Source organism: Notolabrus celidotus, chromosome 16 (genome assembly GCF_009762535.1).
Source record: "Notolabrus celidotus isolate fNotCel1 chromosome 16, fNotCel1.pri, whole genome shotgun sequence".
Lineage (NCBI taxonomy): Eukaryota > Metazoa > Chordata > Actinopteri > Labriformes > Labridae > Notolabrus > Notolabrus celidotus.
The window spans coordinates 11745583-11769051 of NC_048287.1; the positions used below are offsets into that span (position 1 = coordinate 11745583).

Consider the following 23469-nt stretch of genomic DNA (forward strand, 5'->3'; position numbering starts at 1 on the left):
TTTAATGTTTTCCTAATCGTGTTTTGTAGTGCACTCCAGGGAATATCAGTCAAACTGATGTTGGCTTGTTTTGATAAGATATAACCAATATATTTTTTAATTCTCCTAAACTAGTTTTTTTTTTATCTCCACTGAAGGAATATCAATCAAACTGTTTTTTTTTTTCCTTTTCAGTTCTTTATTTATCTGCTTGTGCAAATGAAACTCCTACACAGTCATTTACATTTCCAACTTGGTGGTTCCTTGCTTTTTAAATATGAAATGTTGTCATCCAGTGAATATGTTTGTCTGTGAATGCATGTTCAAACAGCTTTGAGGAAGCTGTACAGTAGGCAGCTAGGTGATTACTTTAGTCTTAATGAGATGAGAATACTTGCAAACACATTTGAAGAAGCATGCCTGAATGCACACACACACACACACACACACCACACACACACACACACACACACCACGCACACGCACACGCACACGAACACACTATTGCTTCACTGACTTATTGTTATATTCGATTGTAACGGGTCAGTAGCCAGGTTTCTATCAACAGTGACAACCATTTAGGACTGCATATTGACCAAATCATTTTGAAATGCTGTTTTAATTTTTACCAATACTTATAGTCATTTATAAAACGCATTGCTGCCTCTGTTAGTAAAGTAAATGTATTGATCCTTGTGGCTCATATCCTCTCAGGTAATACAGAGCCATTTATCATATGCATTTGACTCACTTTAGCTCAGTACAAGCTGTTTCTCAGTCTGTGTCACTGCAGCGTTTGCAGAGACGTCCTCTGATGGGAAAAAGACACAACTACATGGATTTTTATTACCTTGCTTTCACTTTGCTACTTGTTGTGACATTATCATCACAACACTTTGTGTCTATAAAATGCTTTACTTCTCTGTTTTTGTTTGTGTTTGCCCTCTCTCTTCACTTAACCTTGGCTGCCTTATCTCTTTCTCCTTCATCATCCCTTTTTTTCTGTTCGCCTCACTTTTATTCAGCATATTGTCCTCTGCTTGTTTGTATTTAATAACAGTTGCAACACTGCCTCATGTTTTTTCTTCCTTGCAAATCCCTTCAAGCAACACACACCTTATTACAGATAAGGTTTAAGTAGCCTGTCTGTGGGTGGTGTGAGCCAGGGGTGCAACTTCGCAGAGTGCCAAGGGTTTAGTCAATCAGCCTGATCAATAGCTCATTTACCTGGTGAGCCAGCAGCAGAGTGGCCTCTCCCTTACAGGGACAGCTGTATGACACAGAAGCAAACATAACCTGAGAAAGAAGGGGATAAAACAGGCCATTTCTGCACTGGGAATGATCGTAGACCCTAAGGCATCAGAGGGTGTGCTGTGAAGCTGAATACTATGTCTTAGGTTGAATAAAATGCCTGCACTACAGTGATTACCACTCCACCTCCAGCCCCCCTGCTCCTCCAAACTTATTACAGGGTTTTTCAAATCTTCCTTAATATGGAGTGGGTTGGAACCTCTTGAGAACCTGAGTAATGTTTGAAAACAGTTCAAAAGTGTACGTATGTATGCAGATTTGAGCTTGGGTGCTTAGGTTGGTGTGTGTGTTTGAATGAGAGTATTTTGACCTCAGGATATCAAGCCTGCATGGATGTGTGACTTCATGCTGTTAACAGTTCTGACATAGACATGCTGTTTTAACCTTTCTTGTCACACAAACACACACAAAAGCTGACACGCATGCTTTTCCACTCCTCATACACACACTGTACATAAGCACAACTCAAAGCCCAGTCCACACTAACCCCTCGCCTCATCTCCGCACTCTCTCTCTTGAACCCCAGTGGGAAAGGGTTGAGGCCTTATCTTAGCAAAACACTCCAACCAAGTCCCCACTTGCTAACAGGCTTTACTGGCTAATCTTTAGCTCAGACAAGCGCCTGGGCACTAGAGGAAGAGTGAAGGAGAGGGGTGGAGAGACACTGAGAAGGGAAGCAGAAGAAACGAGAGATGAAAATCCCCTTTTTCCACCAATTGAAGCAGAATTGTGGATCTGTCCTGTTGTATCCTGCCCCCCTGATACATATATATCTATATATATATACCTCTGCCTCTCTTCCCTCCCTCAGTGCCATGTGGTGGGAACATCACATCAGACAATGGGACTGTTTTCTCCCCTGGTTACCCAGAGGAGTACCCAAGCTCTGCTGACTGTTCCTGGCTGATCACTGTGGCTCCTGGCTTTGGCATCAAGCTCAACTTCACCCTGCTTCAGGTTCATGGACCACACGACTTCATCACTGTCTGGTAAGAACTTTCTGCTTCCTTAAGCACTGTTTCTTTCTTATGCTGTAACCATGGTTTGATTTTGTGTTTGTAGCTAAACTTAAATATTTATTGAAATCTCAAGGCCATCACAACAAATTTTAACTTTTTATGCAACCATTTTTTCCCATTCTCTTCTATGTTGTGTTGCTTATCTGAATGAGGTTCAGTCAGCTAATCTCTCATTGACCTTCCCCCTCCTTCTTTTTTGAACTGTCCTCTTTTAATGACGCTGTAGCTTGTTTACAGAATTGCCTCTCACCACTTGTGTTCCTCATATTTGCGTTCCAATAGAGTGGCTCTTATGATGACTGTCTCTGTAGTTTCTGCCTGAGAAACCGACAGTAGGTTTCGGCTGCTGGAAAGTTAAGGGCTTGTTTTGTGTGTTAATGTTTGTTTGGCCATGTATTTGGTTGGTGTATTTTTTTTGCCTGACTGAGTATCAAGGATAAAGCTTCCCTTTCATCACCCCATGATGTATGGCTGGTCTAGCCATATGTACCACCAAAGACAGGGTTTTGCATGCATGGTAGTTGCCAGTCCCATTTGATCCTCTCGCCCTGAGGCAAGTTTCAAAGGTCCCAGCTCTTTGTGAGACTGGAGATCCGACCACCAGCCAACTTGGCAACGTAAAGATAACAGGAAAAGTCCACATGACATGCAGTAACATCTATATTTGATGGATTGGACTAGGTATAGAAATTTGAGCCAAGATTTTTCTTGTCCATAGAGTTTATTCACTGAGGCTGGAATGAGCCAAAATGTCCACTTTCTATCATATTGTTACTCTTCTGTAAACAGCCCCCCTGCCGTGTTGATCTTTCCCAATAAGCTCCACAGAGCCAAGATGGGGACTATCATGTTCCCCAGTTTCCAGTTACCACCGCTGTGTATCCATCCACTGAACTACTGAGCCAAGGAAATGGGCCCCGTAATGGCGGCTTGGCCAGAGTGCTGTCAGGAAGCAGTCCCCAGCCAGCCGTTTCCAGAGCTGCTTGTAATCTCCCATGCCCAGTCTGACAGCCAAAGACAGATGGTTTTTAAGCTGAATGGTTGTGGCAGGAATCTGGAAGCTTGCTTAATCAGCCATGCCCACACCAGGGGACTGCCAAGGCTGGGACGCAGCTTCAGAGACGTTCCCATTGGATGGCGGTTCGTGGGAACAGTGCAATCCAGAAACTGTCACTCTATGCGTATCTGTAATTTTACCTTATTGAAGCCCACAGCAAACTTGGGCTACTAGAAGCTGCTTAACTATAATCTGGCATGTGGCTTTGTAGTTTTTCATTGCAGGTATGTGTTAAAACACCTGAAGGTTCTTGATATTATTTTTTTAGCGGCCGTTTGAGCAAAGGATGCTTACAGAAAATTCACATCTTTAGTTGTCATTATTTTACTCCAGTGTATTGTTACATTTGAAGGCATAGTCAACCACGGACCTTGTTTCTCTTCAGGGATGGTCCACAGGAGACTGCAAGGAAACTGGGAGTGTTTACCGATGGAGAGCCAAATGACCCGCCCAGTAGCACATCCAATCAGGTGCTGATACGTTTCCGTAGTAACACAGAAAAGGGTGGACTGTTTCGTATCAACTATCAAGGTCTGTAGAGATCTGTTCCTACTTGATTGTTTCCTTTCTTTTTCTGTTTTTGTAATATTTCACACATATTTTGTATTTGACTCCTTGTGTGTCTTCGATGCTTTCAATAAAGCTTACAGACTGCAGTTCTGCCTGCCACCGCCCATCATTCCAAATGCAGAGATCCTGATGGCAAGCAAAGAGTTCAAAATTGGTAGGTGTGAAATGCTGTCACAAGAGGAGGATCTTCACACATAGCCACAGCTGCCTTTTATTGTATTACGTGTTGTTCTCATCCTGACTCATAGAAATGCAGTATTCTAATTCCTCTGCTGGTTCACCTTCTGGCTTTGACAGTTCACATAACCCCAGGTCCTCTGACTACATATCGCAGCAGAATTTGTGGCTCATCCTGAACTGCTGCACAGCATTTTTGATGGCAGCAGTATAAATAAATGATTATGACAAAATAATCAGAGTGCCAGAGGGGATTTAGACAGGCGCCCTTGTTTTACCACACAGGAGACAATTGAGATTATTTCTCTATCTGTTTGTTTGCAAACCTACTTGACTTATTAATATTCAGGGACACAAAGGCAGCAACACTGATGTAGAGGTTCAACTTTATAATTCCCAGATGGGATTTATTAACCATACCCTTTTTTTCTTTTCATTGATTTCTCTTTGACTTACACATGCATTATTTCTGTGTCAATGATCTGGTTAAGGAGCACTGTTAGTATATAAAGACTTGTAGGTTGTACATCTATGAATTGTGCTTCTCCCTCCTCCATCTTACTCTCTGCAGGTGATATAGTCCGCTACAGGTGTCTGCCAGGCTACCAGCTAAGTGGAAACAGCATCCTGACCTGCCGCCTGGGCACACACCTTGAGTTTGAGGGTCCCCCGCCCTCATGTGATGGTGAGTGATTGCCTGGGAGAAACCCATCCAGAGAAGGCCCTATTCAGGAAGCCGTCCAATAAAGCTCTGTGAAAAAAGTGTAGCTCCTTCTGCCCTAAAGCAAAGTGAAACTTTATGCAGAATTAGTGTCATTTTATAAGAATAAGTCCCTTGAGATGCATCATCTAATTTTTAAGAGTCATGACAAGTGACTAAATGTATAAAAACACCAGTGAAATACTGCTTCCACAGCCAAATGTGTCCTCTGAGTTTATTTTTAGCATGTTTATAGGAACCTGATAATACTTTGCTGTTATGGTAGTCTCATGCTGAAGTTAAAGTTCTGCTTGACTTCGACATCATGGGGGTACTCTATCTGCCTGTAGTCATAGAGCTGTAGCCACATATCAGTTTGGTAGCACTTTCTTTCTCAGAGGAGAATACTTTGGTCCCATGAGACTGTGGGTGGCGTGCTGTAGCGCTCTCTACACGCTGAGATATTGTCCTCCTTAGGAATAACTGACTGCAGTGTTCCCAACGCATCACATTATCATTATACTGTATGTTGTTGCAATACATTTCCTCAGGGTGTAGGGCTGGGTTCATTAAGGGGTTCCGCTGTATCTCAGTACTTTTAAATATCAAACAAGCATTTATCTTTTATATTTTAGCTTCTTCTGCTTCTTTTTCCTACTTTTCACTTTGCGTTTCTCTCTCAATGAGTTTGTTGTAGATGTGGAAAAGAAGGTGAATTCAATTAAATGTACTTTTTTTGTGTGTGTGCTAAATAGATAAATATGCCCACAGCATGAGTTGAAAATGGAAGGAGATGAAAGACAGGCAAAAAATGAGGGCAGTGATAAAGGAAGAGGAGCTATGTATAGGCTAATAATGAAGACTTGGATCAAAGTACCAAGGACACCCACTGAGAAAATTTGTGTGAGGGAAGAAATATAAAAAAGGGAGTTCTTTCAGGAAAATATGGAGGAGAGACTGCTAAATGAGCAGAGGGATGGCAAGTAAGTAAGAGGAGCACACGGGTTAAAATGGGAGGAAAAAATAAAAAAAGAGGATGGCGGAGAAGTAGTTGGAGGGCAGCAAGGAGACGAAGTGCACAGCTCATTGAAATGCAGGGGACATGCCGGCTGCAGCTGCACCTATCAAATCACCACTTCTAGCTCTGACAAGCACAACCCTCCCTGCACTTCTTGCTGCCCCCACCCCTCACAAAAATACACTAAATTCTAAGTACCTATACTGTATAAACATACACACTGGTCGAGGATGTGTCTGGGTTGCTCAGCAGTGAATGTTGTCATTGTGATATTCTCTCCTAGAGCAGCACTGGAGCCTCCAGCTAGTTCTGCAGTGTTGCTTGCCCCTCGGCGCCAATATCCTCTCTCATCCTCTGCATTCTCCCCTGTTTGCACTCCCCCCTCCCTCACCCGCCACTTCCCTCCCGCAACTCTCTAGCGTCAGACTTTTGTTGTTACATAACATATGTACCCTTTATTCCAGATTCTTTCTTTTCTTGTCCTTCTCTTAGGCTGGCTCTAAAAACAACAACATATTGCAATGTTTTTTCACACACTCACTCACAGGTGTCTCCACATAAATCTGTCTTTCTTTGTCTTCTATGTTCTCCAAACACTGACATCCTGGCCAACTAATAAAAGCTACCACCATACACACACAAACACAGACACACACTTGCTCCTGCTTTTCTTTATTTAATATGAAGGGTTGTTGCCAGTCACACTGGCAAATGGGTTTAGCCTCTCTTGTGTTTCCTGCCATTGGAGCAGCAAGTTGGTTTGTAGAGTATTTGATTTGCCTGCTATTCGATTAAACTGGGTTCTATTGGCCCTTAACTTCATCTGCTATCTGCTGAGACCACAGGTAGTCCAAACATCACACAAGCACACACAAAGCTGCAGCATTGATAAAAAGTGTTGCTTTAATTCATTAATGAAAAACAATGAGCTCAGATGATCCAACATCCCTGTGTTCATCCCCCAGAAAGAGTCCTGGCTGAATCTTCATAATCATCCATCACACTTTTATCCCAGCTAACTAGCTTCCTGCTATCCCACTCAGTCTGCCCCCCTACTTTGCCTCTCACCTTATCTTCTTTAGATTCTTCGATTATTATGTTTCTATTTACTTTTGTTCTTATTCTCAATTTTTGCCCCAGCCCTCATTTAGCCATGTATGATGGATTACAACTGCCGCTTTTTCAGTTCTTCATTGTCATCCCTAACTTCTCATAGTTGTTTGGTCCTGATTCACACTATTGCTTATGTTGTGGCCCATCCCCTTCAAGCATCTCGTTATTGCTCCTCAGTTTATGCAAATGAAATAGCAACATAAATAAAGGCATCTCAACAGCACTGCAGCAGTACAAGCTTAATACATTCTACATTTCACAAATGTATGTGAATGGATGCAGATGCATGTGCATCTGTGCTTGTCTGCCACTGCATTTTTAATAAGGAAGATGTTGCATACCATAAGCAATTTACACAAAAACAGAAGGGCTGTCTCGCAGATTGTCAGCCATGCTACAGGTTTATTCTATTCTGTGCCTTGTTAAAGTGAAATTTCATTTTGAACCCTATCAGTGTTCATCTCACCTTGAGTGTTGAAGCTGCCTTTTTTCCAGCTGTCAGATTTATACCTTAATACCTTTTTGTTTACAGCCTAACAGAATGATGGTTAATTTTAAAGTGGATTAGTTTAATAAGTTGCAGCCCTGTAGATAAGAGTTCCTGCCTGTCTCTTTCCACCAGCTCTGAAACCATAGCTGAAAGGAGTTGGTTTCAAAACAGGGACGTTTGTTGCATACACCATCTTTATCTCCTTTCACTTCTACATGATACACAATGTAAATTAATATAGTTTTTTTTTTTACATACAGTCATCAATTTTAGCAAGCATTTAAGGTTTCTTGGTGATGTTCTTTTTGAGAACTTATGACAAAATTGCTTATTTAACAACGCCTTTCAGTGAGTGATATCTTACCCAGCATACAAAGATTTAATAAAGGAAAAAAACACTACTTAATAAGCCAAAAAAATAATCAAATGCAAATAATTACTTGCTAATAATGTTCAATGCAGGCTGTCTGCCATCACTTTTTTCACGCAGATTTAATAATCTCTCCTCCTACAAACACACAGAGAGGAGGCTGAACAAGCCAAGAGCGAATACTCACAACACAGTGTGTTGACACAAACATGTGGCCCATCCACATACACAAAAACAAATGTAAACCCAGATACACAAATTGTCCCACAAAGGAAACGCTGCTAGACTGTGTTTCAGAGGGTTCAGTTTTTCACCACTGTAATGAAGGACCTGCTGGTGCCAAGTTCTGCTGCCGTACCCTGAGGCAGAAAAGGCTTGGCTTTTCAAATTGCAGCACACAACACAGGCTTTTACACCCACGGCAACATTTTCTGCCACATTTGGATGACAAACATTGTCACAAACAAAAATATGCACATAAGAAGTCCCTGGTTACCTTCACTTTGAAGGGATTTAAACTATATTTGAACCATCTGATGGTGTTTTATTCTACTTGACTTTTGCTTTGATTGTCAGCTTGCCCCTCACGAGAATTTACCTAGGTGAATATACAGTGTTTCTGGGAGTTTGAAATGGTATTTTGTGAACTGTGATACTCTCATTGGTTGCTCTTTCGATGAGTCCATGCAAAAGTTCAGTGTTAACAAAGTTTGCAATTTTATGTAAGCCAAAGTGGGCCCTAAGGATTTGTTTGTGATATATAGGAAACAATAATATACTGCAGAGAGTAGTTGATTTCACAAAAGAGAATGTGGGTTTATGGTTTGTGACTAAGCCCAAAAAGCAATCACAAGCAAACAGAAAAAAGGAGAAAAAAAAACAAGTGTCTATCTTCCTCTGCAGTGGAAAGTTATTTCACACTCTACCTGCTCTGCACTCAGCCCCATTAGGTGAGCAGCAGAAACAATAGAAAGGGGGGAAACTGTGTAGCAGTTGCATTGTGTATTTGTCACAGCATCGGCGTGCTTTTATGTACAAGCTTGTTTTCTGGGGGGTTCCACTGTGTATGCAGACCGCTCTGGCAGATTAAGAGTTTGGCTTCACACATTTTTTTGGGGGGGGGGGGGCAGACTGGAGAGCTGTGCAGCGGGTCGTAATAAAGACTGAAACCACTAGCAAATGTCAAAGATGTCAAAACGATGTCTCACAAGAATACAAATGGCATTGGGGGGAGGAGATGATTGGATGGATGTGGTCCGTCTAGGCATGTTACAGCAACAGAGCTTCAAGGCAGATTTGAGCATTAGCTGCTGCCAAGTTAGCATCCTGTGTGTCACATACCAAAAGCTTATAAAGAGCAGAGAATATGCTCATGGCCAGTCAGTAATATTCTATATGTTATAAGCTCATTCCTAGACTGACTTAGCTCCGTTCCCTTCAACAGCATCAGCACCAGAATGACAATCAACTTAGCTATTGCTTTTAGTCACATTGACTTGCCCTCCAACAACAATGTGGTTCTAACCAATCCAATTTGTGCTTCAAGTGCTTCAATCAAATTTCCTAGAAAGCAAAACCATTACGAGTTTGTGGCAATAATAACACAACATAGAAAAGCAGTTTACAACGAAACCTTATCCTGTCACTGTGATTGATTGAAAATGTCATCTCTTCTTCTTTACTTCCCTCAACAGTGACTTGTCCCATGAACGAGGAATTGACAGCTTCTACAAGTGTCATCATGAGCCAGTCCCCTGGCAGCGGTTTCCCACATTTTGAGTCCTGCTCCTGGGTGGTCAAAGTAGAACCTGGCTACAACATCACCTTCACCATTGAACACTTCCAGACAAGCCGTCAGTTTGATGAGCTTGAGATCTTCGATGGTGAGTATCTGTATCCGCCAAGAGGTTTATATCAATACATGTCTTGTGTAAAGTATCATGTAATTTAGTCTAATTTGACCCTTTTTTGAAAATAATTGAATATGTTCAAGATGATACCCTCCATATGGGCTTTTTCAGTATTCTTAAGAACTAACAATGACACTATACCACCCTTTCTTGTAAAGTGATTCAACTTCACAAATGTTGACAATTACAAACTTAAATGTAACTGAAAACTGAATTTACCATCCCTAAAAAGCTCTCTGCACCATCTCACAGAAAATTTGACACAGGCTCCCTTTCAAGGTTATAGAATATACACAGCTGCTGGGTATATCAGCATGTGATCTGAGGCAGAGTTAGCAACTCTTTTAAGGTGGATTGGATAATGGACAGACTCTGGGTTTTGGATATATGCTTGCAATTGTCTCTGTTTGTTGGGGTTCAGCCATTTGTATTTAAGACTGTCAAGCCAAGTATGGAGAGAGTTGTTTTTTATTTTGTTGTTTTTAATTGAAGAGCTGAATATATCGAAATTTCAGTACTAGTGTTAAAAAAAATGCCTGATCTCTCTAAAGCTTTTAAGGAAACTTGTTCCTGTCAAAATTCAAGCATTTAAATGATTTCATCTCTGCAGTATGTAGGTTTTAAATATATATTTTTCCTGTTTTATCACTTAACATTTGCAAGGGAATTATATTCAAAATATTCTTTAGGTTTTAGGGGTAACATTATGGAACATGATTCATTATTTCTAAGACTAGTACTTAAAGTGGCTTGTAATACATATTTAAAAAAAAATGTGTATGTATTTATTTTCTTTCTCAACCCAGGCCCATCCAGACAAAGCCCCCTCCTTATTACACTGAGTGGTAACTATTCTAGCCCACTGAGCATCACCAGCTCCAGCAACAAAGTCTACCTGCACTGGTCCTTCGATCACACCACCAGTCATAAAGGCTTTCGGATACGCTACTCAGGTGGGTCAAAACAAGGCAAACACTAGCCTTGCTTTTTAACATTTTTGGGGACTTTGCCACTTCGTGTCTCATCAGAGATGCCTCTGGTTTACTGAGTCATAAGACCAAGTTTTCTGCTGCCAACTGCAGCTGAAAAAGCTTGAAATATGACCCATCTCCATGACAACATAGCGGGGGCGGCAAGCATCTGCAGCACTCCTTGTTGTGCTCTACAGGCCTGGGAATTAGTAAATGCTGTTCCCTGTATTGCTTATTAAACCTCCCTTGTAACCAGCTCCCTTGAAGGATCTGTTGGTATACGACACCTGCATAACTGGCTGTGAATTATTACTGTTCAAATATTTAAAAGACTCCCTCCGTTCTGTATCAGCACCACTCAGCCAGATTGACTAATCATCTCCCTCCTCCTCTCTGTGGAGCCCTCCATCTCCCTAACCGGATGTTATGTTGTTTCTATGTTTTTTTTTCCTTTGCTCCTTTTAATATTTTTTCTTCCCTGTGACTGATGTTGCTAAAGCGGGCAAAGTGGCAGACGGACTACGTGATGGCTGAGAACCCACTAGTTTTTGTGGTCAATATGGAGTTGCCTTCTGTGGTACCTTGGTGGGAAGAAAGAAGCAGATGGCACAGGAAGATTCACTGTTTTCAGCTGTGCTATTCATCATCCATTGTATTTTTTCATGGGTCTTCTATCATCATCAACTTGAAGTCATCTCCTCTAGCAGCTCCTCGTCTCAGTTTTCTATTGTTCTACTACATACATAATCTCAGTCACTTTTTATTGACCACATAATTAAGATAACCTTTTGTATCAATGAAATTAACTTTTTCAGAATGTGTCACTCCATCCTTTATATCCTCTGTGAGCCCCTCTTTGTCTGCATCATAATCATTCTCATTCCTTCTTTCTCCCTGCTATATTATCTAATCCAATCCAGTCACATGCCAGAGTAGATGTGATTCCTCTGAGCTGCAGGGCTGATTGCAGTAAAACAACAAAATACTATAACAGTTAGAGAGACAGAGGAAGCAAGGAATAGAAAATAAATGAGGGGAAATAAGATGTGAACAATTCAACTCAAAGTTGTCTCAGAAGCTGCCAGTCACTGTAACTGACAGAAAGAGGCTTGCAGAGGAAATGCAGAGGCTGAATGTGCAAATTAGCTATCACTGCATGAAACGGTTGTTATTTTATTTTTCCTGTTCCTATTTATGAAGCTATGAAGGGGGGTATTGATGAGAGTTCATCCTTGGATGATTGTAGAGAAGACAAAACTAAACTCTTTCTAAATTGATTGAAGTATGTCATAAAACAGTCTGTGGATCACCTACTAAGACATTTAACATCTTTCTCATTGGACCCCAATGTCATATTTTACATCAAGTCTTTTTTTCCTATCTGCAGCCTCCTCAGATCACTTCACAATCTCTGCCTCACTGGAACATTTTGTGCTAGATATCCACATCTAACAACTGCTGAATAAAGATGACTCTGCTGACATGGCTTTAAGGTTTTTTTTATAGTGTAGGAGAGTTGTATCTGATTGTTACATGCTAAAAATTCCCACTGACTTGAAAAGGAGGTCATTTACACTGCCACATGTGAGTGCTTTGAGTCAGAATTAGCATTTTTATTGAACTCTAAAGTGGTCACAGTGATTAAGTGAAATGGATAATGTGCTTTTTTTTGGTGCCCATGGTCCTCTTCCATCCTAATCTCTCTCCCCACAATGAGCACCATTTTCTGGGTCACATAGCCCTGATCTGCTGCATCATGATATTTTCTTGACTGTTTTTTCATTGTGGGTTCTTCTGCATTCTAACAGCAGGTGTGTCGCCATTGGGAGGTTCTACAAAATGCTTCTTTGGCCCAGTAGCACTCATTTGTTGGCATCCATAGACCTGTTGCTGGTGCCATTTGGGATGACAAATGATGATTACAGCACTCAATTTAGCCAACAAACAAAAACAGATACTTTGTGTCTGTTATTATGTATCCATCACTTTTATGATCCTCCTCTGCTGCAGCTGACAAACTCTTGCTATGCTTTGTAGCAAACATTAGTTTCCTCTAATCAATTTCCCTTGTCTCTGGTCTGCAGCTTTTGCCTTAAAGAGATTGCATAGCGGCGCTTGTATTAATAAATATCCCCCTTTACCAGGCCAGGCATAGAAGACAGATGCAAAAGAGATCCTGGGCTCTGTGATATCGAAAGCATATTAATCCTTCACCACCTCCACAACAACTTGCATCATCTTGCATCATTATTGGGTTTTCATGGTTGTTGCACTCAATTTTATCGGAAAGCTTATTCAAATATTTACCTATTTTTGTATATTTTTCTCATAGCGGCCTACTGCAGCCCACCCAGCAACCCTATAAATGGCACAGTGCACAGTCTGACAGGCACTAAACTGGGAAGCACCCTCCGTTTCAACTGTGACCAAGGCTTCAGGCTCATTGGCCAGAGCAGTGCCACTTGCACCAGGACTGCACAGGGGACCTACCAGTGGAATGCACCAGTGCCACTTTGCCAAGGTGAGGGTCCAAATCTTATTAAGAAAGAAGGAAACTAAGCAAAACAAAGACACAGACATTTGTTAGATTAGATTCTTTTTTTTGTTATTTTACTGAGACAAGCTTGCCTTTGAAAATCAGCTAGAAGAGGTTCATTTGAAATTTCTAAAGCAACTTGCAGTGAATTTGACTTGGTTGCAGCCTCAACCTAAAACCATGCAATGGAGGAAAGATTTTAACATTCACAGGTGTATTCAACAACTAGCCTGCTGAGTCAAAGATGACATTTTTGTTGCCAAGATATTTGCAAGGTTTAGTCATTCTGATTTAAGTTGATTCAGAGAATATAAATCATTCAATCCGTTTGCCTCGATCAAAGTATCATTTTAACTGACAGTGTCACATCACCAGCAGCCCCTGAGCCTTAGGCATGCTTCAAGGAAGCTCACTTTACCTTGCCTTAGAACTGCTTTGAAGTTAACACTGCGTCAGATTAATATTATTTGGTTCACATGAGCAGAATTGTTTGATAAGGCAGTCTATTGGGTTATAGTCACATATTAAATGTCTGCCTTTCACTATGCTCACTTTTTCAATGCTGGAACCAACAATAGGAATTACCTTATATTTCCAGAGACAAAAATAGCATTTTAAGTGTATCATTTAAAACAAAACAGTATAAAAATGCTAAAGCAAATTAGTCAAGATTGATCTAACTTCATTGTTAAAGTGTTTATGAGCAACACAATAAAATGTCATTTTATATGTTACAAAGCTCTGATGCTGTTAGGCCATCTTCATTGGTTACTAATGTCAGGGAATTCTTAATCTATTCGTGTTCTCATGTTCATGTTTTTCATACTCCATGAAAAAGCTAAAACCTTAAACCTCTTCTACCAGAGTCTGGTAACTGAACAAGTTTCTAAAATAGCTTCAGCTGAGAAATAAAAACAGGGTGGCAAGGCAGTCATTCAATTTCTGGTCAACTCTGCACCAGGTGTAATCTTCCCATGAATAACGTGTGCTCTCTCTGGACTAGATTGTTTACTATAGAGCAGATGGCAGCCCAAGCTAATGTTTGCCGCACATCAATGCCTGCTCTGGGACTGTGTTTGTACAGGAAGCCTGTTGTTAGCTTAGCACTCTGCATACAAGGATGATTATTAAAATATACTTTGCTAGCTGAGCTTTAATTTTACTAAAGACACATTTTTTTTTCTAACCTTTAATCTAATCTCTTCCAGTCATGTCCTGTGGAATGCCAGTGCCTCCTGTCAATGGCAGTATCGTGGGCCAGGACTTCTCTTTAGGAGCCAGGGCAACATACAAGTGTAATCCTGGATTTCGTCTTTCTGGGCCTGTCACCACCTCAGTGGTCTGTCAGGAATCTGGCAGGTGGAGTCCCATTGAGGCCCCGCCCAGATGTCTTCGTGAGTATTTATCTTACAGTTTGATGCGAGAGTCGCAAGTGGACAAACTCTTCTACTGGAACATATTTCATAGGAGTTTTAAAAAATAGCATTGTCCAACCAGCTTTCAGCAACGTTAATCATCAGCAGTCTTGAGTTCATATTTGACTTAATAATGTGTGTTACTCCTCTGACTGTAGCGGTGACCTGCCCTGACATCGGCCACTCTGCTGTGGAGCATGGGAGATGGAGGCTAATCTATGGAACTCAAAACCAGTATGACGCTATCATGATGCTCATATGTGATCCAGGTTATTACTACAGGGGTCAAAGAGTCATTCGTTGCCAGGCCAACAGCACCTGGAACTACCCAGATCCACGCCCGGTCTGTGAGAGTAAGTGTGGCCTGCTTGTCTCTTATTGTACCAAAATTTCTTACTAACAAATAGAAGAATATTTGTAAGGAATAAGTAATATGGCATGCATTAAACATAATTATATTGTAATGCGTCTTATTCCACAGTGATATTATGAAAGAACCAAACAAAACATGCACACATCTTCTTACCAAAATAAAATTACAAAACAAATAAGAATTGTTGATTTTATTTCCACCATAATAGAAAGTAAAGTATAACATTGTATTTTAAATTCAGTCATCTCCTGTGGGGACCTTGGTACTCCACCAAATGGCAACAAGATTGGAACCCTGACTGTGTATGGAGCCACTGCAATTTTTTCCTGCAACACGGGATACACCTTGGTGGGCTCTCGGGTACGAGAGTGTATGTCCAATGGGCTTTGGAGTGGAACACAGGTCCAGTGTTTAGGTGAGATCTCTAGCTCCCCAAATTATAAGGAATTACATAATGTTTAAAATATTTTAAGGTTATTTAAAAACATTTGTCTGACCTATGCTTTGTATTTTGTTCATCATTTTTAGCTGGCCATTGTGGCACACCGGAGCCAATCGTGAATGGACAGATCATCGGGGAAAATTATAACTACAGAGGCAGTGTTGTGTACCAGTGTAACCCAGGATTTCGTCTCATTGGGGTTTCTGTACGAATCTGTGAACAGGATCATCGCTGGTCAGGAAGAACCCCTGTCTGTGTTCGTAAGTGTCCACAGAGTAAAGATTTCAGAGAGCATGGGGTTAAAGGGATGATTAGTTTATTTAAGGGGGGTATTAGGATGCAGAGGAACACATGGTCACTGTGGCTCAGTGCTCAGAGTTAGTCATCTCTCAATAGAAAGGTCGGGGGCACAATCCCTGGTCCCACTTGCTTAAAATGAGCTTAATGACATGAAAGTGTTGACCACGTCTTCAGTGGTTGGTAGTTGAGCTTCCATGGTGATTTTCCAGCCGGTTTCTCAACAAAGAGGCTGAGTAGAACTGGACCCCCTGTGGATAATACACTTACTGTTGACCTTCGCCTCATACAACTCCACTTAAGAGGAGAAAAATAAATGATTTCTTTAGATTGCATATTTTTAGACTGGCCTCTTTCCAGCTTTGTACTGCTGCTGATTAACTAGTTGTTAATAAGTGGTGATTAACATTACCAAGGGGCGCTCATATAACGACAGTTTAAGCCCAAGATATGTATACATGATCCTCACTTAATGGATGAGTTCAGTTGTTGAACTGTTCTGAACAAAGCTCTGATATAAAACACCCCAAAACCACTTTTGCCTCTAAGCTTTCCCTGATACACTGTGTTCCTGTACATTACAAACCTTTTACAAGAGTCTTCATTTAACATCCAGCTCTGTCTGTCAAGCATCGTTGTTGTGATACTTATAATTCCAACATGTTTTCATGTTTTTTTGATTTCACCTTTACATTTTGCTCTACATATTAGTAATAAACTATTAATTTGTTTTCCTTGGCTTTTCCAGCCATCACATGTGGTCATCCTGGAAACCCCACCTTCGGTCTGACCCAAGGAACCCATTTCAACTTGAATGATGTTGTGCGCTTTGTCTGCAATACCGGATATGTTCTGCAGGGGGCTGTAAAATCCGGCTGCCAGTCCAATGGGCAGTGGAGCAATGCCCTCCCCAGGTGTAAAAGTAAGTGTCAAGTAGATGCCTATAAGTACATTGTTATTATTATTATTATTATTATTATTATTATTATTATTATTATTATTATTATTATTATCATTATTATTATTATTATTATTATTATTATTATTATTATTATTATTATTATTATTGTTATTGTTATTGTTATTATTATTATTATCATTATCATTATCATTATCATTATCATTATCAATATCATTATCATTATTATTATTATTATTATTATCTATAGGATTTATCCAGACATCAAGTAAAGATGGAAGTTACCTGTCTATTCATTCAAAGTGGTGTCATTTATTTTCTTTGCAATGGAATTACCAGACTAATGTCTGTTTTTTCAAATGATGTTTTATTAACACCTTTTGAATTGTAAAACCTCTCTGCACTGACACCTTTTTGTATACGACAAAATGTTCAAATACATATATGATCCCAGCACAGCTTTATATGCAATGCGCAGCATTTGCTCTGTGGCTATTTTGAGAGCTTAATAAGCCAGTCGCATCAGCTTTGTGCATATCTTATGCCTAGAATGAGGACATTGTCAGAGCCATGCTCCATCCTTCATTTTTGCCTGGAAGGAAATGGTTCTCTTTCTGTCTTCCTTCTTTCTTTTTGTATCCCCATCCATTTGTTTGGGTAGATATTAAATTACCTATCGTAATGTGCATGTTCATATCTTCTATGACCACAGATGACCCCAATCACAGAGAGAGCGGAGGTGAGGCACAGAGACACCCGGAGGGAGAATGGGTTTAAACAACGAGTATTAGGGGAAATTGAAATGAAAAACCAAAGAGAAGCCTGGATTATTTAATTACCACGGTCTCAAAAACGCAGTCCTGGGAGGTTCCAGATAATATTTACATTTGATGTTATTTCCTCTTAGCATGGCTTCCTCAGTTACACCCTAAGGCTCACCTGTCTGTCAGAAAAACAAACTTAGTCATTAACCATGCAGAAAGAGCCAAAAACAATCACAGGATCCTTGAGCTTGTATGAAAGACAGCAACCTTTGGAGACCCCGATTCTGTGTTTTGCCTTGAATAAGAAGTACCCCGCACTGTTACAGATGAGCGAGGCAGCGACTGTTAATTCGGCTGTGTTTTTTGTGATGTATCTCAGCACCCACGTCCGTCTCTGAGTCCCCTCAAATGGAGGGCTCTGTGACAGGCACTGAGAAGGCGTTTGCAAGGTCAAGCCTTGAATATGACAAGGCAGTGACAGGACCAGTGACAGGTTGACTTATGAGTTTGTTTTAAATGAGGAGAGAAAGGATTTGGCCTTTTTTTAGACATTTATGAAGGGATAAGGAGGCTACAAGTCTCAGAGGAATCCTTCTTCAGTTGTTAAAATAAGAGAGGAGAGTATTTGACTGCTGCATGCATAAGCAGGCAAGATTTTCTCCCAGACATACGCCTTAAATCTCTCCGCTCTGGTGGTGACATCATATTAGCATTGGCCTTGTTTCCATGCAGATGCTGACTGTGAGATGCATTTTGTGTGTGTTTGTGTGTGTATGTGTGAATGTGGGCGTCTGTTTGGATCCTGCATTATCCTCACTGATGATGTGGAGACATAAGTAGCTTAGAGGTCTTTTTGTCAATCAGATTTATCACCTTAATTACAGCATTTGAGACATCTTTGGTGAGCCATGCTCTCCTGTCTGCCATGTACTTCCTCCCCTGAGTGGAAAGCTGGAAGAGCTGTGATGACATCCGCTTCATCCATCTCACCTCAGCCTTAGCTAAGCCGAACCATCTGCCTTTTTTTAGAGGGATAGAGAGAACTAGATAGATATAGAAGGCATGGAAAACAGTGCGAGGGTGTGTTGCACAGGACTAAGGTAGTGATTTCCACTGTGCAGTTTTAACTTCAAGAGTCTGTAGGCTCCATCAATAATGTAGGGAGCAGGAGAGAACTGCTGGCCGGCCCAGTCTCCTATCCCCCTCTAATCAACACCAATTTGAGTCACAGCAATTGAACCACAACCCCGCCTTCTTTGGATGACTCTCGTGTTTATTTGTTGTCCAGTGATAAAAGGCAAGAGACACAAGACAGAAAAAAAACCATTGTGACACACCACTTACGGTTCTGTAACATGGCAGTAGTCCAGTAGGAGGAGAGTGCGACCAGGGTCCACTCTTCTGAGTGGAACAGAGATGAATTACCTCGGCCCTTCTTCCCTTTTCACGTTTATTCTTCTTTTCCTTTCATCCTTTCGCTTCCTGTCTCTCACTGCCCACTGGGCTACACACATAAAATTTAGCAGGAGGTCAGACGTTTAGATGACTGTTGGATCGCTTTTGAGCCCACGTTGCCCGAGCACATTCTTTTCAAAGCTGAATTCCAAGCTTGGAAAGTCTTGTGCTGAAGCGGCACCACTGCTTCAAATACGCTTTGTAGTGTTATTATGCGGTGAGTTGTAAATGATGGCACCACGGGTCAGCGCTCTACTGGAAGGAATACATTATAATAGGTATTTTGGGGGTGATTTAGCTGTGCTGGCCAGCTTGGGAGCATGGAAATGAGCAAGCTTTTAGGTACATTAGCATACAATGGGTTCATTTTGGCTGTGGCAGAGGCATGCTCATCGAGCAAGACTGGCAAGGCAAACTGGGGCATAATGGCTGCATGGGCACTCCCACACAGTGTTTTAGAAGCTATTACAGTTTTGGCATCATACACATTTACACATTTAGTTGGAGTTCAAAATAGACAGCAAGTGTTACTCACTGCGCTCTGACTCTGTTGAGGCAGTGTAAGGTTTTACTTTGTGTCTTGTTTCAGAGACACACAAGATGGATCTCTGCTGGTAGCAGTCATAGCCTGACATTCTGACTTGAATTTTAATATATTCTGCACCATCAGGGCCTCTTCCTCTCTAACTCTGTACAGTATTCCCCTCACTGTCCCTCGTTTTTCACTCATCCCTTCTTCCCCCTTCCCTAACTCTCTCCATCTGGTGCTAAACTGACATGGTGCTTCTTCTCCTGTGAGATCCCCATCCATCACCATCACTGCACCACAACGGCCAGCAGGGGACCGGCTCTAATGAAGCAAATGTTTATTTCCGTAGTCCGCCTCCTACATCATTTGGATTATGGTGGATGGATAGATGGATTCATGGTTGGTGAAAGTTGTAGATAAGGAACAGAATTGAGAGAAACAGGAGAGAAAAAAAAACTCCATGCATTGTTCCCAGTGTGTGAGAGACAGTCCCATAACGCTACGTGAAAAAAATGCTTTATTTGAATAATAAAATAAAAACCTTTTATCTTGTCTTTTTTGCTAGTTTAGATTAGATTATAATCTTCAAATCCAAAAAGCTTCATACATCAGTCCTTATTTTTATTATATTTAATTTGTTGAAATCAAATGCTAAAACAAGATGTCTTTGTTTCTTTGGTTCCCAATCTCCTTCCACCTCTTTATCCCATTCTCTAGTCGTGAACTGCACAGAGCCAGGCCATGTAGACAACAGCATCAGGCAGATACTGCCCAGCGGGCCGCACCGCTACAGCTTCCAGACTGCTGTGTCCTACCGCTGTAATCCAGGCTACTACCTGCTGGGCACCAGCTCAATCTCTTGTCAGGGGGACGGTACCTGGGATCGCTCCCTTCCCAAGTGCCTGTGTGCGTACCTCAGGGCTTTGTTGTAATCGGTGTTGCATGATTTAAAATATATGTGTACCTTGAAAGCGATGAAAATATTATGTTGCTGCTTTTAGTTTTTTTGTTGTTGTTGTTCCAAATTATTGATGGCTTAATTTGACATTTTTGTTTAGCTAAACTTGCAAGACCTTAAGATTTACATAACTAAAATAAATATACAACAAAGAAAAGTATAAAGTAATTCATAGCCGTAAAAACTGCTAATTTTAAGCATCTTTCTTAAGCAAAGACATAAAACTGACATAGATAACATCAATATTGACTTTTTTTGAGTAAATGATCTCTTAAGCAACCAACCATGTCAGCAACCCGATTGATTAACTTCCATTCAGAGTAGAAAATGTTGTTTTGCATTCTAAATCCAAACAGGCTCAACATGATGCATTAAAGTGATGAAGCGTTGTAATGAAAATAAATCTACTAAATGGTTGAAAAGCTAAAAAATAAACAAAATAGAATGTGGTCTAAACTCAACTAGTTAATTGATCTCCTCTCATCTTGTGCCCTGATTGGACAGTGGTGCTGTGTGACCGCCCTAGCGTGCCTCCCTACACCCAGATCTCAGGCGACCGTCGGACAGTTGGCTCAGTCATCCGCTACAGCTGCATCGGCCAGCGTAGCATCATCGGCAACACAACGCGAATGTGTCAGCTGGATGGCCAGTGGAGCGGCTCGCCACCACACTGCTCCGGTATGAGAAACTACACTCAGAGGGTTTGGAATGGTACAACCAAAATAACTATATGTATTAAGAGCGTTCAACCTCTGAAACTAAGTGCTTGTGTAGCTCCTTCCTTTACCCTCTTCCTAGGTCTCTGCTTGTAACACATTCTCTTGTTATATGGGCACCCATTCGTCCTCATAATGCAAGGCCACCAAATAAAGTTTGGGTGGCAGCTGTTAGCAGGTAATGAGCAAAGTAGATTGAACAAAGGTTGAGCTGCCTGCCTTCTCCACAGGCCTCAAGGGCAAAAAGAGTGTCCTCCATAAAACTGCTTTAATCTGCTCGTATCAGGCTAAGGAATAGGGATGCCTGCACCTCAGCTGGCTTATAAAGCACTTTAAAGACATCAGCCCCCATACGCTCTCACCTTACAGTGATTTGCTTCAGAGCTCGTTACACACAGGAAACACATGTGAATGTCATTAGGGTGCACACACAAATGTGCAATTAAAAAAATTCTGGAAAAAAATCCTAAAAATGTCACAAAAAATATATATAAACACACATATAACATAACAGATAACAGAAACCAGCAAATAATTAGTATGCAGCCATTTTATTGTTGCATACATGACATTCATGTATATCTCAAAAGAATGTCTATGGTTTCTATATATTATGTGGTTCTCTTCATGGGATGTAACACAACCTTGTAATTAAGATTTGACTGATTAAATGATACGATAGTAACAATGTGCTGGACTCTAATGAGGTAAAAGGAAGATAAGATCTATATTTGGGTTACTATGACATCCACCTCTTTGTGTCGAAAAGGCAGCCAAGCCCCAGTAAAGCTCTGAGTTTCAGTTAATTCAATTTGAGCCCCCAAAACCTTCAAGCGTTGGGCTTTGGGTAGTGACCTGAAGACTGAAACCCTTCAGGGACACGGTGAACAGCTTTGATATCAAGAAAGAGCTTGGGGTACGACAGCTGCTCTTTTGTATTGAAAGCAGTCATTTGAGGTAATGCAGAATCATATAAGGTTGCGTTCCCCTATGTACTGTAGAGGTAGTCTGGACATGTCCAATTGGAGACCCCCAGAGTAGAGCTCGAAAACCATGGAGTGATAACGCACCACATCTGTCCTGGAAACACTCTAGGGATTCCTTGGAAAGAAGCTAAAAGACAAAGCTGAGGACAATCATGTGTGGACTACTGATTACCTTGTTACCACTGCAGCATGAATCTGGATAAGTGGTGGAGAAATTAATGGAAGGATGGTTCAAAGGACCTTTTCGGCAGCAGTTATTAATCAACACTACATGTAACCATCTTGCTGCATGTGCAACAGAACAGCCAGAGTTATGATTACTCTGACTGTCTACTCAGTGCATTGTTAAGATGTTGAACGCAGCCTTGTAAAATAATGAAGGAAATAAGCACACTCCTGTACTCAAAAGATTGATTGTTTGAAACAGGAGGGATGGAATGAAGACACAATTCACAAAATATAGATTGAGACAAATTAAACAAACATTTTTTCTACATGTTAACACATATATAATGAAAGTTATGTTTTAAAAAAGCCAGTCTCTTTGGAGAGCAAGGCACATATTTCCCTGTTAGTTGGCAGACGAGTGAGAGTGAGAATTGTGTTAATGATTTGTCTTATCTATCTAATCTTAATTTAACTGTGCTTTTAAAATGAAAGCATCAGACATGGGGAGACCATAATCCCAATGTGTGCTCTCACAACTGATAGTCTAATATAGTAAAAGGAAATATATGAACAATTTGTCACAGGTATTTATTCAGTGTCAATTCTCTCCCTTCTCCAGGCGATTCTGCAGGGCTGTGTGGAGATCCAGGCATTCCTGTGCACGGTATTCGTCTGGGAGAAGAGTTCACAGTCAGCAGTGCTGTTCGGTTTAGCTGTGAGCCTGGCTTTACGCTGAAGGGCTCATCAGAGAGAACTTGCCTCCCCAATAGCACCTGGCTTGGCACCCAACCTGAGTGTCATGGTAAGGAATATATGCATTTACTGGTTGATATTTTCTTTGGTTCCTGGAAAACTTGGACTAGTTGAAAGGGATCTACACATTATTTACAGTAGGGTCATACTACTAAGAAACTACTATAATTCACAGTACTATAATGAAGCCTCCAGCAAATTGTCAGACTGGTTTCAGGCAAATAGAAGAGAGCTCATCTCTTAATCTTCGCACTGATTGTCATGGTCATTGGTTTTCTTCCTCCAATCACAATGTGTTCAAAACAAAGGAAAAAAGAAGAACATGTATCACATAACTAATGGTTATGAGTTCCAGAAGCAGTGCATTCAGGTTGTCTATGTTTTCCCTTGGTGTTGTACTTCTTGGATCATGTTTACGATCAGCAATGTTATGTTTGACATCTTTCTAAAATGGACTCACAAGGTTTATCTCA

General features: G+C 40.9%; 1 protein-coding gene across 1 annotated transcript in view; it reads left to right on the forward strand.

Annotated features, from left to right (window-relative positions):
* Positions 1 to 23469, forward strand: part of csmd2 (CUB and Sushi multiple domains 2) — a 253729-nt gene that overhangs the window by 211079 nt on the left and 19181 nt on the right. The window contains 16 exon segments of the mRNA XM_034704867.1: positions 2102 to 2279; positions 3752 to 3897; positions 4010 to 4090; positions 4685 to 4798; positions 9499 to 9687; positions 10521 to 10667; positions 13018 to 13206; positions 14430 to 14615; positions 14795 to 14989; positions 15251 to 15424; positions 15538 to 15711; positions 16497 to 16670; positions 17380 to 17406; positions 20133 to 20321; positions 20878 to 21051; positions 22863 to 23045. Coding sequence (XP_034560758.1) covers positions 2102 to 2279; positions 3752 to 3897; positions 4010 to 4090; positions 4685 to 4798; positions 9499 to 9687; positions 10521 to 10667; positions 13018 to 13206; positions 14430 to 14615; positions 14795 to 14989; positions 15251 to 15424; positions 15538 to 15711; positions 16497 to 16670; positions 17380 to 17406; positions 20133 to 20321; positions 20878 to 21051; positions 22863 to 23045 — 2520 coding nt within the window.